General features: G+C 32.3%; 1 protein-coding gene across 1 annotated transcript in view; it reads left to right on the forward strand.

Moving 5' to 3' along the window:
- The first annotated feature begins 2,235 nt into the window (after positions 1–2,235).
- LOC111708089 (uncharacterized) overlaps positions 2,236–17,432 on the forward strand; it is a 34,794-nt gene continuing 19,597 nt past the window's right edge. Inside the window, exons 1-15 of the mRNA XM_023481352.1 lie at positions 2,236–2,310; positions 4,926–5,023; positions 6,157–6,296; positions 6,408–6,465; positions 6,933–6,975; positions 7,386–7,488; positions 7,780–7,829; positions 9,710–9,796; positions 14,392–14,460; positions 15,300–15,345; positions 15,611–15,687; positions 15,963–16,053; positions 16,910–16,968; positions 17,047–17,115; positions 17,181–17,260. Of these exons, the coding sequence (XP_023337120.1) occupies positions 2,254–2,310; positions 4,926–5,023; positions 6,157–6,296; positions 6,408–6,465; positions 6,933–6,975; positions 7,386–7,488; positions 7,780–7,829; positions 9,710–9,796; positions 14,392–14,460; positions 15,300–15,345; positions 15,611–15,687; positions 15,963–16,053; positions 16,910–16,968; positions 17,047–17,115; positions 17,181–17,260 (1,127 nt within the window). The 5' untranslated portion in view covers positions 2,236–2,253. The remainder of the gene's footprint in view (positions 2,311–4,925; positions 5,024–6,156; positions 6,297–6,407; positions 6,466–6,932; positions 6,976–7,385; positions 7,489–7,779; positions 7,830–9,709; positions 9,797–14,391; positions 14,461–15,299; positions 15,346–15,610; positions 15,688–15,962; positions 16,054–16,909; positions 16,969–17,046; positions 17,116–17,180; positions 17,261–17,432) is intronic.

Genomic DNA, 17,432 nt, shown 5'->3' on the forward strand with positions numbered 1-17,432 from the left:
TGGAAACAACAAAATTTGAGCCGCAGCTTAAATTTAAACCGCGGCTCAAATTCTTTAGATTTGGCCTCAGGATAAATGATAACTGCAACAATCTGCTCGAGCGACGTTCTGAGTTTTGCTGCAGAGAGACAATAAAGGACACTGTCAGAATTCAAAACGTAATATTTTTTTGTAAATCTAAAGATGGAAAACTGAAATTTTAAATAATTCTAAAATTTCTTTGGCATGACTCATGAGCAGTATTGTGCATAGCATTATGAAAACCTTTCTAAGTGAGAACAATACTAATGCAGCAGCCTGATCAGATTTCTGAGTATTCACGTCCTAAAACCACCTCAGTTATCTAATACCAATCCTTTCATTTACATATAAATAAACATTCAAATTTTAAAGGGACTGTAGATGAAACTTCAAAGGGTGCTCGATTTGTAGAGTGACATGTTTGATTCACAATAAAACCCTTCTTTTACCGATCAATGATGACGAACTTATCAATTTTATTTACAGAAATGTTTGTAATTATTGAACAACATGTTGGACATAGAATATGTAACGTCGTGTTGGGTTTAGAATTTAACGCATGGAGTTCTCTGCTCTTAACCCTATTCCTGCGGGGGGGGGGGTCAATTTGACCCCCCCTGTAGTTTTTTTACATAACTCAAAAAGTATTGGTCTGAGGCTGTTGAAATTTTCTGACTTTTCTTACATACCCAAAGCCCTCCCTTTAGGCCTAAAACCGGGCTTTAATACTAACTGCCTAAGTCCTCAGGCACACTGCCTGAATGACTGCTTTTGCCTGTAACAAACTAAATCTTTGTTTTGACCCACTTTCACTTGTCATATTTTGATAAAATTTAGCTTTTTGGAAAGCCTATGACATAAGGAAACGGATTGCACAAGTTTTGCGAGAAAAAAAATTATGCAAACAACCTGTAAAAGGAAATTTGCACATTTTTAGTTTTTCTTGATTAAAAATCAGGTTATTTAAAATTTTGCATATTTGAAATGGCATGGTCAAGGGCTTTTTAAAAATGTATAATTTTTCATTTTTTGGACAAATTTTTTTTACATTTTTACTATATAACTGGATTTTGCGATAAAAAATTCAATTTTTGCAAATTTGCATTTTTTTTGCAGATTCTAAAAGTAGAGCACAAGAGCTTTCTAATGATGTATCATTTGTCATATTTGGACATAAAACATGGGATTTAGAGTGGGGGGGTCAAATCGACCCCCCCCCCCTGCATATCCTGGTTTTCAAGTACCCCAGCAGGGATAGGGTTAATGATCAGTGATAGGTTTAAAGGGTACCATTGTAGATCGGACAGTCCTGGTATTTAATGATGAAGATTATAATGACGCTTCAGTCTCTATCAGGATAAAAATTTAAATATTACAAAAATACTATACATTAAACTAGGCTAGCGAGGTAGGTCAATTAGACCTTTGATAGGCCGAGATCTGCAGAAAGTCTGGCCGGGCCGGTGCTTGCCGCTCGTCACTAAGGCCGGTACAAGAGGCCGGTCCGGTTCGAATTCAAATTGACCTTAGTCCACCAGAACTAAATGAAAAAGATGTACAAAACACTTGCACAGTACGTCTTACTAATCTTGCAGAAATTTAATATATTAAAATTGTTTTTAAAAATTTTCAATGGATGAACAAATTTCTCTTCAATATTTTTATTGAAATAACTTTTAATATAATATTCACATTTTCATTATCAAAAGTATGTGAAAACTATTTCCCTTTATTAAAAAAAAAATCAAATTAGAAGAATATTTACGTTATGTTAGTAATATTTTTTTATGAAAATAAAAGGATCTACAACATATAAAAAATAGGACTTTGGAATTGAGTCTTTTACTCAAACTCTAATATTCTGAATCCTAAATCTGTTTAGACCAATAAAATCCATGTAATCAGAGATGGAATTTAAAGAATTTGAGCCGCGGTTTAAATCTGCTAAACCCTGTTTTAAATTAAGCGCCGGCTAAAATCTTGAACCATTTGATACCATTTTAAGTGGAACCAACCATATTTCAGCCGCGGCTTAAATTTAAACCGCCGCTCAAATTCTTTAAATTCGCTCACTGATAAAGTTTTAAATATTCAAGATTTACACCATTAGACAGCGAAATTAGCCAAAAATAGAAAATTTGAGTTTGTTACAAAGTCTCAATTCCTTTGTTTGAATTTGAGCTTGTTTTGCCAGTTATATAAAGAAGTTTAATTTCTAAAAAACAGAAAAAAATGGAAATGGTTGAAAAAAGACTGTTATCCCTTGTGTTAGCCTATCTTTATATACAGGTTAGTAAATATTTCAAAGGGACTGTCACCTACTTCAAGTCTCTAGCTTCAATATATATATAAATATAGTTTCAGTAGAAGTAAATATTTCCATTTTATGTATAGCCCCGATATAAGGATTCATCTCTTATTGGATAATGAGATAGATAGAAAGATAGATGTTACCGCCATACTGTTTCTATTGGTTCAGAAAAGACACCAAACAAACACATTGCTGAACCCTGATTGGATCAGGCGCTAATGGACTCAACATACTAGAGTGATATATTATGTAAAACTAATTAGATTTAAATGCAATGTTCAGTCATAGTTGGATCTTTAAGTCAAAACCCGTAGAAAATAGCGTTATAAGAGATCCTTTGTATATTTATTATTATTCAATAGATAGATAGATCAACAAAAAATGATTATATACGGCCCATCTCACATATAAGAATACATAGCAAGAGCGCATGAAATGTCGTCTTGAAACTTATTTAAAAATGTATGACAGTGTTATGCATCATCATTGGTCTGCTCAAAGAGAAAGCTGCTGAGATATTTGCAGTTTCAAAGGGTTGAACACGATTTATAAAAATATATTCAAATATCATTTATTTTTAATTCAAAGTAAATCAATATCCCTGAAATATAAAGAACAACCATTGATATAGTAAACACGTTTTTCTGCAGCATTTGATCTTAAATGTGAATACGACATTATAAATAATCTTGCTATGTATAAATATATTTGGAATTCACTGTTGTAAATTCTAAAAATCTACATTTAATTGAAAATAATTGGGTTAAGTTAAGACTTACTGGAATTTAAACCAGAATCTCTAGTTTACCGTGAACAGTCTTATTAGACTAACTCAAGATCTAGAAATGCGACCTGAGTCCAAAACTAAAGAACTAAAAGTTACGACTGAAATGTTTAGTTTCAGCTTAAATGCCACTTCTGACTTAATTTAAACCTGACTATTAAGCTGAAGATACTTTTGTTGTAATCTGACGATTTAAGAAAAAAAAATATTTTCCTTCAATCTGGAATAAAATAAATACATCCTGAGGCCGAATTTAAAGAATTTGAGCAGAGGCTTAAATTTAAGCCGCGGCTCAAATACAGTTGGTTCCACCTAAAATGGTATTCAATGTTTCAAAATTTAAGCCGGCGCTCATTGAAACCGGTTTTTGGCGGATTTAAGACACAGCTCAAATTCATTAAATTCAGACTCTGCAATCCTGAATATATGTTTTTAAGCACTGCTTTAACGTGTAACGAGAAAAATTAATCTTACGAACCAGAACAGTTGATGTTGCATTAATCTCTGTCGATCCGTGATTCCCAAAATCTAACTGATTGATATTTTTCCCGTGACATTTTAATTCCCTTCAGGATTAACTTAAGAGTATTTTTCAGAAATTTTATGCTATATAATTTAAATTTCGCGCATTCTTTAGTTTTAGACTCAGTGATGCTAATCGTTCACGCTTGTTTTTGGTTAAATTCTCTCATGGTGTGGCGGACAAGTCGTCCTACTTTCCGCCGTAATGTCTGCAACTACTGACCTGATCAAACTCATGTGATATATATATAGAGTCGCCATATTTGATATTTTATTTCTTTGTTTATTGAAAATGAAAATATAGTTAGTTGTTCTTAGACTTTTCGTCTTTTATTTAGCCGCCGCTAAAATGGTATATTTTCAGAATCTTTTTCCAATTCTTTTCTACATTATGCCAAAGTTTGATCCACAAAGAAGATCAAAAAAACGATTTTGGTTGGTTTTCATTTTTTAGTTGGATAAAATTATTGCATTGTTTTAATAAATACAATCTTTAACAAAAAACTGTTTTGAGATGTTGGATGTTGGCAAGGCTATAATGCAAGGAAAGTTAATTGCAGTTGCGCATACTTTAATTACACATTAAAACCAGTTCTCTCTGGGCGGAATTTGTAAACAAGAATAGATGCATCAGTTTCCTATGATCAGAATATTTTATTGATTTTTCATGTGAAAGATTGATCCCATGTCAGGCTTCGACATATGTCTTGTGTTTACATTACCGCCCAGAGACAGTACACTACAGTACAAAAGATGCGTACACCTCTGAAATAACTTTCCTTGCATTATAACCTTGGATGTCGGATGAATAACACTAAACCATTCGACCTAAGATGGATATTTCATAATTAAATTTTAGGTATTTAGCTAATACAAATCCTTTCTCAGAACTCCAGACACTTAAAATTTGCCATACAATTCTAATCCCTAAATCTTTGCAACTTGATGTTGTAAACATTTTATTGTTCAAAGCCACCTGGAAGAGATGCATTTGGTTTCTTTGATTTGAATTCAACCATGTTTATGTTCTATAATTCGAGTTTACTCCAATAAGGCTCGATCTGGAGTATCTTTGGAGTCTAGTTTACTCCAGGATGGGTCTGGAGTATATTTGTAGTCTAGTTTACTCCAGGATGGATCTGGAGTATATTGTAGTCTAGTTTACTCCAGGATGGGTCTGGAGTATATTTGTAGTCTAGTTAACTCCAGGATGGGTCTGGAGTATATTTGTAGCCTAGTTTACTCCAGGATGGGTCTGGAGTATATTTGTAGTCTAGTTTACTCCAGGATGGGTCTGGATGTCACTACTCCCTGATAAAATATGAGAATGGAACCTGGTGCTGCGGACCTGGTAGTAAAGCATCAGATACTGGGAGCTCTTTCGAGTAAGTTGTTAAAGAAATCACAGTCATATATCCAGTCCGCTTATAATCAGTCTTATCAATTTTTAAGACAGGGGGGTCGACTTTGAAGTGTCGCTACGCCTTGGGCTTAGATTTTACCGCTCTAACTCACTTAAACTTTTCTGTAGCCCTTTACATGTACATTTTAGCACTATAAAATTCTTGTTGTTAGCTTTGGTTTTTGAGAAGTAATTGGCAAAATTCTCATTTATTTTTGCTTAAAAGCGTAAGACCTTTAAACCACAGTGAATGTGAACCAAATTAAGTTTAGGTTTATTGGAATTTTGCCAATTACTTCAAAATCTCGAAATACGCGCGGTAGTTCGAAATTGTGCATGTATATTTCCTACAAAAATAATTGAGTTAGTAAAGGCCAAAACTTTGCGACAATTGAAACTAGACCCAGTCTTGACATTTGATGCATAATTTTTAAAAGCTGTCCGGATCAATTAGAAGTTTTATTCAGTTTGTCCACGGGTGTGATCATATAAGTGTACAGGGTTATCCACAAAGGATAAGACTTTAAAGACGACCTAAAGCTCTTTAGATACAATGCAACGGGTTGAAGGTTGCATTTGGATTTCTGCTTTAATTAAATAAAGTCTTTGAATGGTATTTTTAAATATTTGAGAAAAAAAAAAACAGGTTTACAATTTCAAGAAACCCATGGCTGTATGAAAAAAGACTGAATAATTTCAAGAGAGTCGTCTCTGAAGTCTCATCTTTTGTGAAGTTAATGTACAACAAATAAAAAGTGTATTTTTTTTATTTTACTTTAATAAATTAACATTTCAATGATCGACATTTTGTATAAGCAACATTTTTTAACTTTGTGAGTTTCCACAAAATACAAATTGGGCCTGCTAGGTTTAGCGGCGCTATAGCCAAGTTGGACTTTTTTAGGCATAAACTCGCCAAATATCTAAATTTTGCTTGTTTTGGTGTTTGTTGGTTTGTTTGTATCCAATAAACGTCAAAACGACTGAATTGATTTTACAAATTTTACAATTAATACAACAGAAAATGTTCACAATTGAAATAGAATATATGCTCGAAGCAACCTTGAAGCCTAGTGATTAGTGAATATAAATGAAAAAAAATGTATTTTTTAAAAGATTACCAGGAATACCGACTCCTCCGCAACCGGGACCTTCTCCATCCCCCTCGGGATCTACAACATCATCAACAGCAGCAAACTCAACAGAATCAACGTCTACTCTTCCTCCTCCGACAAATCCTGTGATTCCAGTAGGAGGTAAGGAACTCTTTTAATTCGAGTACAATGTCTGTTTGAGAACCAACCAGAAATATTATGTACCTTGTATAATAAAGATTACAAACAAATTACCGAAGCAATTCCTTATAGACTGTGTCTGTGGATTGGGAGCAAACTTGGTGGAAGATATAGAGAAACCAAAATCAAGGTTGATAATAATAATAATAATAATGATAAAAATAATAATAATAATAATAATAATAATAATAATAATAATAATAATAATAATAATAATAATAAACATAATAATACCCCCCCCCCCTCAGACTATATTTGGAAAACCAGAAGTCAGCCTGAATAGGGTAAATTGTGAGAAATCAAATTGTTAAATTGTTAAAATAGATTTAAAGAGAAACGTTCTTTCGTATTTTCATTTCATTTTCAGTTCATTTATTAGAAGAAAGTTTTAATGTTAAGGATAGGGCCAGATTTTTTTCGTTCCCGCAATAACCAACATTAAAAACTATTTCATTTTTAAACTATCCTTACTTTTTCGATCTTGTTTCGTGCGTTACTGAAACAGACAAATTCATTAAAAAAGAATAAAAACTATTATCAACTGCACAGTCATCATAACTTTTACCATAGTTAGGCCCAAAATACTCTTTAATTTAGGATAGCTTTGATGTTGTCCAGTGTGCGGATTCGTCAATTTATGGTAGTTTTGATGTTGTCCAGTGTACGGGGTCTTTGATTTAGGATATTTTAAATGTTGTCCAGTGTACGGGGTCTTTGATTTAGATAGCCTTGATGTTGTCCAGTGTACGGAGTCTTTGATTTAGGATAGCTTTGATGTTGTCCAGTGTACGGAGTCTTTGATTTAGGATAGCTTTGATGTTGTCCAGTGTGCGGAGTCTTTAATTTAGATAGCTTTGATGTTGTTCAGTGTACGGGGTCTTTGATTTAGGATAGTTTGGATGTTGTCTAGTGTACGGGGTCTTTGATTAAGAATAGTTTTGATATTGTCTAGTATACGGGGTCTTTGATTTGTTTTTATGTTGTCCAGTGTACGGGTCTTTGATTAAGGATAGTTTTGATGTTGTCTATTATACAGAGTCTTTGATTTAGGATAGTTTTGATGTTGTTCAGTGTACGGGGTCTTTGCTCAACAAAAGATGGTTTATAACTGCCGCACATTGCTTTTGTGGAACTATTGAGCCCTGTCCAGTGGGTGAGTGTTTCATGTTTTTTCTTAAAGATACTTTCATTTATTATGTTATTTCCAACATAACTGTTTTATGCTTGTCTGTTAAGAAAACTATTAAAATATTCATTTTTTTTCTTTCTAAAAAGATAAACATTTTTAAGAAAGCGAAAAGCAGTCTGAAAGGTAGAAAATCATTAAAAGAAAATCCCTTTGACAACCCAAAATCCAAATAAAGAAACGTTCGTTTATCAAGCTTTTAAGTTAAATGTTTTTATTTTTATTTAACTTGAATTGAATAAGACTATTGTGTTTCAGCCAATCAAGGATTTGAGAAAATTTTCAAGAACAAAATGGAAAGGATCCAGGTTTGAAATAAAAATTTTACCATTTTTTTATATTTTTATTCTAAAATACAGTGAAAGAACTCTTATTAGCTCTAATTCCCTTTTCTTCAGAATTCTGTAAAAATTCTTTGAATTGATAAATTAGAAAAATTAAAAAGATGAGATTAAAGTGAATTTAAAATGTTGTTAAAATTTCCAATTAAAGAAACTGTGGGCATAATTTCAAGTGACCCTCCATACAAAGAAGGCCATGTCCGATTCACAACTGTACCCGTAAAAGCTTTGTTTGTTCGTTGTGTACAAAGATACGTGTGTAAACGTATTTTAATCCTTTAGTATGATTAGCTACAAATTCCGGTGTGTGCTGCGTGAGGGAGGGAACCCCCTGACGCCATGAGCCTCCACTATGCAGACACGAGCCTCCCAGATTTGCGAGGCAGATCGAGCCTCAACTATGAAGACCAAGCCTCCCCTTTGCAGACCGTGCCTCTGTTATGCAGTAAATAAGCCTCCACTCTACAGCACAGCTTTTTTAAATCTTGGTTTTATGTGTCATAAAAAAATTTAACAATTTTTTTTTTGACGTTGTGGCATAAGAATTTTACTAAAGATTAGAAATATTTTTTGATTGACATGATTAGAAACATATATGAACTCTTAAAGTTGTTTATAAGAATTATACTAAAACTCTAAACATTTCTTACGCAGAAAGGAAGATATTTTGAGAAATATTTTTGAGTAAACTTAATTTGTTTTGTTATAATCTTTGACTTAAACAATACCTTTTGTTTTGAAAAATGTTAAGATTTAAATAAATGATACAAATTTTCGAGATTTAATTTGAACTACAAAAAAAGGTATTGCTTAAATCAAAGATTATAAAAGATAAAATGAAATTCAATTCAAATTTTTTTCTTTAAATATTTTCCTTTTCGTGTAAAAAATGTTTAAAGTTTTAAATACCACTTTATTAGTCATAATTAGGCACTATTTATGCTAATTGATAAAAACTTCCCATTTTTGAGAAACCTCCCATGCCACTTTGTTGAATAATTTGTATAAAAATCTTTTATTTAAATTTAAAACACAAATTTAAAAAACCCTCCTGTATTTTACATGCAATTTTGATGTATTGCGCATGCTCATTATTGCATAGCTGAGGCTCGGTCTGCCTAGCAAATCTGGGAGGCTTGTGTCTGCATAGCGGAGGCTCATGGCGTCCGGGAGTTCCCTCCCTCGCTTCGTACATTCTGAACTCACTGTGTGCGCTGTGTACAGTCTGAACTCACTTAACATTACGCCTTCAGTCCCTTAAAATACTTTAAGTTAATTGTTGAACCTTGAATTTGATTGTAAATGTAATTTGTTAACCCTATTCCTACGGACGAGTGATGTCTCCTTAACCCTAAAACTGAAAATGTGCAAATTCCAGTTTAGAGCTAGGGCAATTGTGTAGATCTATGCAACATTTATTTGCAATATGATGCAGTCTCCCAAGGATTTAATGCAAGGAAAGTTATTTCAGAGGTGTACGCATCTTTTGTACTGCAGTGTACTGTCACTGGGCGGATGTCGAAGCCTGACATGGGATCCATCTTTCACATAAATAATCAATGAAATATACTGGTTACAGGAAACTATATTATGTGAATTATCAAAATTATCAAAATTCAATGCTTTTATCCTCCTCTGATACTAAACGAACACTGAGACATCTATTCTTGTTTACAAATTCCGCCCAGAGAGAACTGATTTCAATATGTACGCATAGTATACGCAACTGCAATTAACCTTCCTTGCATTATATTCTTGCAGTTTTCAATTTTACTTTAATAATTAATAATTTTCGGCAAGATTTCAATGAAAAAAGTCGAAATTGTCGAAATCAGTATGATATTAAGGTTGAATTCGGAACACCGCGTACAAAGGTTGGAAAGCGGGGACCCTATGCTGTTCAGACTGTTATAGTTCATCCGGACTATTGGCAGGTAGGTTCACATACCAATAAAAATATGCAGTAGGAAGACGACCCTTGAAATAATGAACATGAAATACAGAAACTGTAAAGCTGGTCCTAGAAAGGACCAATAAGTATTAAATCACTTCAAATAAAAAGTTTTGGCCAATAATCGTTTCAAAATAAAAGTTTTGGCCATTAATAGTTTCAAATAAAAAATGTTTCCCATTAAGTTTTTGAAATAAAAAGTGTTGGCCATTAATTGTTTCAAATAACAACTTTTGGCCATTAATCAATTTTAATAAAAAATTGCGCCATTTTTTTTTCAATTAAAAAGTATTGGAAATTGAATTACTTTAAATAAAAAGTAATGGCCATTCATTGTTTCAAATACATTTTTCACCATTAAAAGTTTCAAATAAAAAGTATTGGCCACTAAATATTTCAAATAAAAAGTCTTAGCCATGAATCTTTTTAAATATATCTTTTTTGACTGTTAATTGTTTCAAATAAAAAGTATTAACAATTAATCATTTCAAATAAAAAAGTATTTTTCATTTTATACCATTCATTCTTACAATTTTTGGCCATTAACCCTTTCAAAAAAAAGGTATTGGCCGTTAACCCTATCCCCGCTGGGGTACTTGAAAACCAGGATACGCTGGGGGGGGGGGTCAATTTGACCCCCCCCCCTCTAAATCCCATGTTCTATGTCCAAATATGACAAATGATACATCATTAGAAAGCTCTTGTGCTCTACTTTTAGAATCTGCAAAAAAATTTGCAAATTTCCGAAAATTGAATTTTTATCGCAAAATCCAGTTTTATAGTAAAAATGTTTGCAAAAAAAAATTTGTCCAAAAAATGACAAATTATACATTTTTGAAAAGCCCTTGACCATGCCATTTCAAATATGCAAAAATCTTTGCAAAATTTTAAATAACCTGATTTTTAATCAAGAAAAACTAAAAATGTGCAAATTTCCTTTGACAGGTTGTTTGCAAAAAAATTTGCAATTTTTTTTTCGCAAAAATTGTGCAATCCGTTTCCTTATGTCATAGGCTTTCCAAAAAGCTAAATTTTATCAAAATCTGACAAGTGAAAGTGGGTCAAAACAAAGATTTAGTTTGCTACAGGCAAAAGCAGTCATTCAGGCAGTGTGCCTTAGGACTCAGGCAGTTAGTATTAAAGCCCGGTTTTAGGCCTAAAGGGAGGGCTTTGGGTATGTAAGAAAAGTCAGAAAATTTCAACAGCCTCAGACCAATACTTTTTGAGTTATGTAAAAAAAACTACAGAGGGGGGTCAAATTGACCCCCCCCCCAGCGGGAATAGGGTTAAGCCTTTCAAATTAAAGTATCGGCCATTTATCATTTCAAATACATTTTTTTACCATAAATTGTCTCAAAGAAAAAGTTTTGGCCATTAATCCTTTGAAATAAAAAAGTGTTGATAATTAATCCTTTCAAAAACAAATTTTGGTCAGTAATTTGTTTTAAAAAATTTTTTTTGGACATAAATGGTTTCAAACAACAAATGTTGGCCATTAATTGTTTTAAATAAAAAGCTTTGGCCCTTAATCATTTCAAATAAAAAGTATTGGCCATTAATCGTTTCAAATACAAATTATTGTCCCTTAAATTGGCCATTGATCATTGTCAAGAAAAAGTTTCGGTCATTAATTGTTTAAAATTAAATGTGTTTGCCATGAATCGTTTAAATAAAAAGTTTTGGCCATTGTTAGGGCTGGGCACGTTCAGACTTGTTCCGTTCTTGTTCCTTTTTTCAATCGTTCTGTTCCATTCTTGGTGTTCTTAGTCCAAGAACGGTTCCATCTTTCTTGTTCTGTTAATTATAGTCAAGAACATTTCCATCCCCCGTTCCATTCCTAATAAAGAACGATTTCATCCAAGACAAAAGTTTTATAGAAAATAGTAAGAGTTGGTTAAAAAGTAAAAAAAAATTACAATTTTACAATAAAAAGTTCCTGAGGGCCCCAAGTATACTTTAAATTATATATTTTAAATTTAAGGTTAAAAGAATAAGCTTAGATAATTTCTGGGCCGAGCAATGTATAATTTTGTAAGACAGTGGGGAGGGGCAAGAGTCCTAAAATCCTTAATGTACGATATACAGAAGTTTAAAATGCATTCTTGACTTAGAAAGCGTTCTTGATGATAGGAACGTGTTCTTTTTAAAAATTTCTGTTCCGTTCCTTTACATATCGTTCCAACATTTTTAAGAATGTGTACTATGCGTTCGTTCTTTTTTTGGAATGATGGGATCATTCTTGATTGTTCTGTTCGTTCATGTTCAGGAATGTCGCCCAGCCCTAGCCAATAACCCTTTCAGAACGATTGTTTGAATAAAAAGATATTTTTTATAAAACCATCGTTTTCAACAATAATAGTTTTTCCTTATTTGAAAGTTCAAAACAAGTGATTCATTTTCAAAAACGATGTTTTTTCCATAAAAGAAATGATTATACTTAGAAAAAAATAAACAAAGCGAAAAAGAATCAGTTTTTTGATAAAAAATAAACAAAGAAAAAATCAATCGGGTTTTTGATCGTTTAAAAACGATTAACAACAACAATTATATTAAGGCCCAATTGAAATTACGCAAACAGTCGAGAAAAGATAAAAGTTTATTAAAGATAAATCAACTTGATTTTGCTAATTAGTTTCTTTAGTAGTTTGTTAAATCAATTCTTAAGAACACTTTTCAAATACATCAGATCTGAATAAAGATGGCATTTCAATTCAATGTAAGATACCACTGGAAACACCGATTCAATTAACGTACAAATCCGATTTTATGGAGCTAGAGCTAGCTGTGTAAGACATTTGAATATACCCAATAAAAAGTATAACGGGAATCATTCCGTTACATGACTATTTAAATTATCCCGATGTGTATCTTTCGAGCTACGCACATCCGCTATACTCACCTTCTGACCTCTACACCAAATCCGCTATGCTACACTTCCACCTACTAGCATGTTGTTTTACAGCAGCTAGTTGTACTTGTGGCCGCTGCGCTCGGCCTCCCCTAACCTGCATTGGCATACGAGGGGGGCCAAGCCCCCCGGCCCCTCCTACGCGTGCCCTCCCTGAATGGGGCACTCATAATGGGGGGCTCTTTTAATATTACATCAGCTTGCATTTCCCTTCCTCAGGCAATCTACATTGTACATTGCATTGCATTGCACTTACCCAAACTTAAATATTTAGAAAAAAATAAAATATATTTTGATTCACAACAATACCCTTCAATGCTTTGTCTGATCAAGTATTGCGTTAAATATCCATGTTTCCCATTTTGAAAACTGAATATTTTTTGTGTGGTTTCACTACAAAAGTGACTTGCGCATTTCTTGCTTCAGAAACGATGGAGAAATGAAGGTTTCAAAGGTACATCGGACAGCCACTCTATAAATGGCGGGTCACTTGAAATTAGAGCATGTATTCCATATAAGTATAATTACATCGTATAGAAAAAATACTTTAAGATCTCACTTTTGTCCTTAACTATAAAAGTTTCATTATAAAAACTTTAATCAATACTGCATTCAGTGTAAATATATTTAATATCATAATTTATAATGCAATATGTATCAATCCTGTGAAAATATAGATAATTTTTTAGAAACATTTCCGTCAATATTTTTCATCACATAAAGCTTAAACCACAATATTAAGAGATTATTGCCTGATTTTGTGCCCNGGTTAGAAACCTGGTTTATAATATTGGAGGTTAGAAACCTGGTTTATAATATTGGAGGTTAGAAACCAAGTTTATAATATTGGAGGTTAGAAACCTGGTTTATAATATTGGAACTATGAAACCTAAGTTAGGAACCTGGTCATAATGGGAGTATTTACAATAATTCGCCATTTACAGATTAGTATATCCTATTCACAACAGTAGTCTTTAAACCATCATGCAACATAATGCGCATAATTCAACATTATTATCATCCTCTTTGGGCAGTTTGATTTGACATGCAAACAACTAAAACGGAAAAATAATCATAGTTATATGTTAATAATCATAGTCCCTGTCCACTTAGCTGACTTTAAATATGTCTTTTGACTGAGCTTTCTAAAATTGGAGCTGGTTTTTTTTTGTGAGATTTCGTTATTAAAGGACCTGAAAAGGAAGAGTGTCCGATTCACAATGTACCCTTATAACCTGATCAACAATTTGAAAGATATTGAACCGTGTAATCTATATCAAGAGCACTGGTTTACTTGAGATGAAGATCTGAGAGAGTAGATTCGAGTCTAGAGTTTAGGAGGCTTGTGCAGGAAGTTCCAATCAACTTAAGCAGAGCATGACAAGGTGTGATAGGAGTATCTAGATGTTTTCAGCCCATAGCTTGGTAGCTTAACAAATACATTGCGGTGCAGTCGAAATAATGTAGAATCAGTTTTCAAAATTATAAACATGAATATGTCATTCATTTCTGATCAAACAATTTTTTTTAGTGTACTGTTGTGAATCAGGAAGTGCTCTGCGCTTTAATTGGGTTCACTTAATAAAGCCGTTTTCCTAAAAGACGATGTGAAACACCTAATACTTATTTACTTTGTTTTTGTTGTGATGTAACGCCCAGTATGTATCTAGGGTCCTAATGAAGTTTCACAACCGTATGACGTAGCATTGGTGGAAACTGTAGAAGATATACAACTTCAGGTCACATATTTTCAATTTTTTTTACAAATTCAAAATACAGCTAGCATTACAGACAAAAAAAAATCGATAATCAATTATTTTTTTATAATAGACTAGCTAGTGAACCCAGCGTTGCCCAGGTTACTCATAGTTACCCCAGCCGTTTACCCGCGCTTGGTCTTAAATTACGATTTTAGTTATTTTTCCTAGAAAAGTCCACCTTCTCGACTTAGAATCTCAAACACTAACTAAGACAATTCCCGTGATTCCTTCAAATTCCCCAATCAAAATTTGAGTGATTTCGGTTAATCATGGGTCACTGAGTTATGATCGGACATACAAACAGACAGACAAAAAGAGATTAAAACTTTATATATGTAGACATTCCCAAGTCCCCAATAAAAAAATTCCTGAGTTATGATGATCGGATAAACAAACAGACAGACATTCATACATAGATTACATCTTTATATAAGTAAATAACAAAGATATGTGTAATCTCATATATTCCTTAATAAAAAACACCCATCTTTATCCCACCCCCCCCACGACGAATCAATTGGCCCCTTTTTATTCCCATTTATGGTACTCGCTCTAAATTCAATACTGTTTACAATCTAATATTTAACAATGCATTTTTGCTATTTAGTCCAGAGGCCACATTTAAAGAATTTGAGACGCGGTTCAAATATGGTTGGTTCCACTAAAAATTGTATTCAATGTTTCAAGATTTATGCGCGGGCGCTCAATTGAAACCGGTTTTTGGCGCTTACATTCAACAACACATTTTAACGAATAGGGAAATCCAAATTTGATTCAACTGGTTCAGCCGTTTCATATAATTTATTTTAAAATTTTAGGATATTACAGACCCCAATGCTAAAATCGACGGTTTAGTTCCTATTTGTAAGTAGAGCTTTATGCACACATGAATATAAATTATATATCATTATTAGCTAAATATCAAAAAAATCTGTTTAAAATTTGTTGAACCCTTTAATCTTATGTTAAAAGAAACCTACTTTATCTTAATAAAAAAGAAATTTTCTTCTTTTATACATAATTATAACTAATAAAATAACATTAGGATACAATAAAAATATATTTAAAGTGTAAAAATTAAAAGAATTTTTTCATTTGTAAATTTTTTTTTGCAAGCATTTTTGTTCAGGTCTTCCCCCTCCTCCTAGTTTAACTCCAGAACAGCTTGGACTTGGCAACACAAATATATCTAGAATTTTTCAAACAGTAAGTTTTTTGTACGTTTGGAGGGGGGGGGGTATTTGGTGCTCCACCTTCCTTTTTTACAAATTGTCTCAAAGATCCCTTTTCCCTGTAATGAAAGAGTAATTTAGAAATAAATTTAGCACACAAAAGCAAAGGGTTTGTACCCTTGCTAGTGAACTTTTCAAAAAAGAAAATGAAAAAATAAATTGACCCTGAAATGTTTACCACCAGTTGATTTTTAAGAACTGACAACTGAGAAATGTTTTAAAATTAATCAATTGGAAATTTAATTTCAGAGGTTTTTACAAAAAACAAAACCTGAAGAAAGTTTTGAAGACTTGGACTGTTTCCTGAGCAATGGAGCTGATGCATTTCCTTCACTTGGAGGTTAGAAACCTGGTTTATAATATTGGAGGTTAGAAACCTGGTTTATAATATTGAAGGTTAGACACCTGGTTTATAATATTGGAGGTTAGAAACCTGGTTTATGATATTGGAGGTTAGAAACCTGGTTTATANACAGTATTTACCTTTTAATTCTCTTCTCAACATTACTAGTTAATTACAGTATTTACCTTTTAATTCTCTTCTCAACATTACTAGTTAATTACAGTATTTACCTTTTAATTCTCTTCTCAACATTACTAGTTAATTACAGTATTTACCTTTTAATTCTCTTCTCAACATTACTAGTTAATTACAGTATTTACCTTTTAATTCTCTTCTCAACATTACTAGTTAATTACAGTATTTACCTTTTAATTCTCTTCTCAACATTACTAGTTAATTACAGTATTTACCTTTTAATTCTCTTCTCAACATTTGGAACAACTTGTCTCTTGAGTTTAGAATAAGCAATTCTTAAAATACATAATAAAAGGTCTATTCAAACTTTTGTTTGAAAATTAAGTTACATTTTGTTATAATTCGAATTTTTATTTATCTTATCTTAAATCATTTCTAATATTTAATATTTCTATGTTATGGAGCTTTGAAATAAACTTATGAATAATATAATTTTTATATTTATCATATCAATTTAAAATATCCTTCTAGAGTTTGATCCGGTTGTATCTATTTAAAATATCCTTCTAGAGTTTGATCCGGTTATATCTATTTAAAATATCTAGAGTTTGATCCGGTTATATCTATTTAAAATATCCTTCTAGAGGTTGATCCGGTTATATCTATTTAAAATATCAAGAGTTTGATCCGGTTATATCTATTTAAAATATCCTTCTAGATTTTGATCTGGACCAGGGATTTCTGAGATGCCATCCGGGTGCATTTACTGATCCAATGGAGAGTAAAAAAATTGTTAAACTATTCTTTTTGAAATCTAAAATATTTTTGAAAATCTTTACAACAATTTATTTGCAGGGCGTGAGCGTGCTTTCCAAAACAAGTTTTATCACAGCCTTTGGGAGCACAGCCAGAGAAGCTGGCCCAGTAACATCATTTATTTACTTTCTAGTATCATTATTATTACAGTAATAATCTTTTTGTTATTCCAGCATGGGGATAAAGGTCTGAGATACCAGTGCAGAACAAATGCTTATGGTCCAATGGATAGTATGTTTCATGATTGTTTTGGGTAAATCATAATTTTCTTATTGAATAAAAATTAGCGCTGATAAGAAATTTTAGAATCTTTTTCTGTTCAAGTTTTTTATTTTGGTAAACTTTAATTTTGAAATTTGTAAAACTTCCTAGATTTTTGAGTAACCAAACGGCCAAATAATTTAAGTTTGAAACATCAAAGGTTT

The sequence above is a fragment of the Eurytemora carolleeae genome, unplaced genomic scaffold (assembly GCF_000591075.1).
Source record: "Eurytemora carolleeae unplaced genomic scaffold, Eaff_2.0 scaffold856, whole genome shotgun sequence".
Taxonomy (NCBI): Eukaryota; Metazoa; Arthropoda; class Copepoda; order Calanoida; family Temoridae; genus Eurytemora; species Eurytemora carolleeae.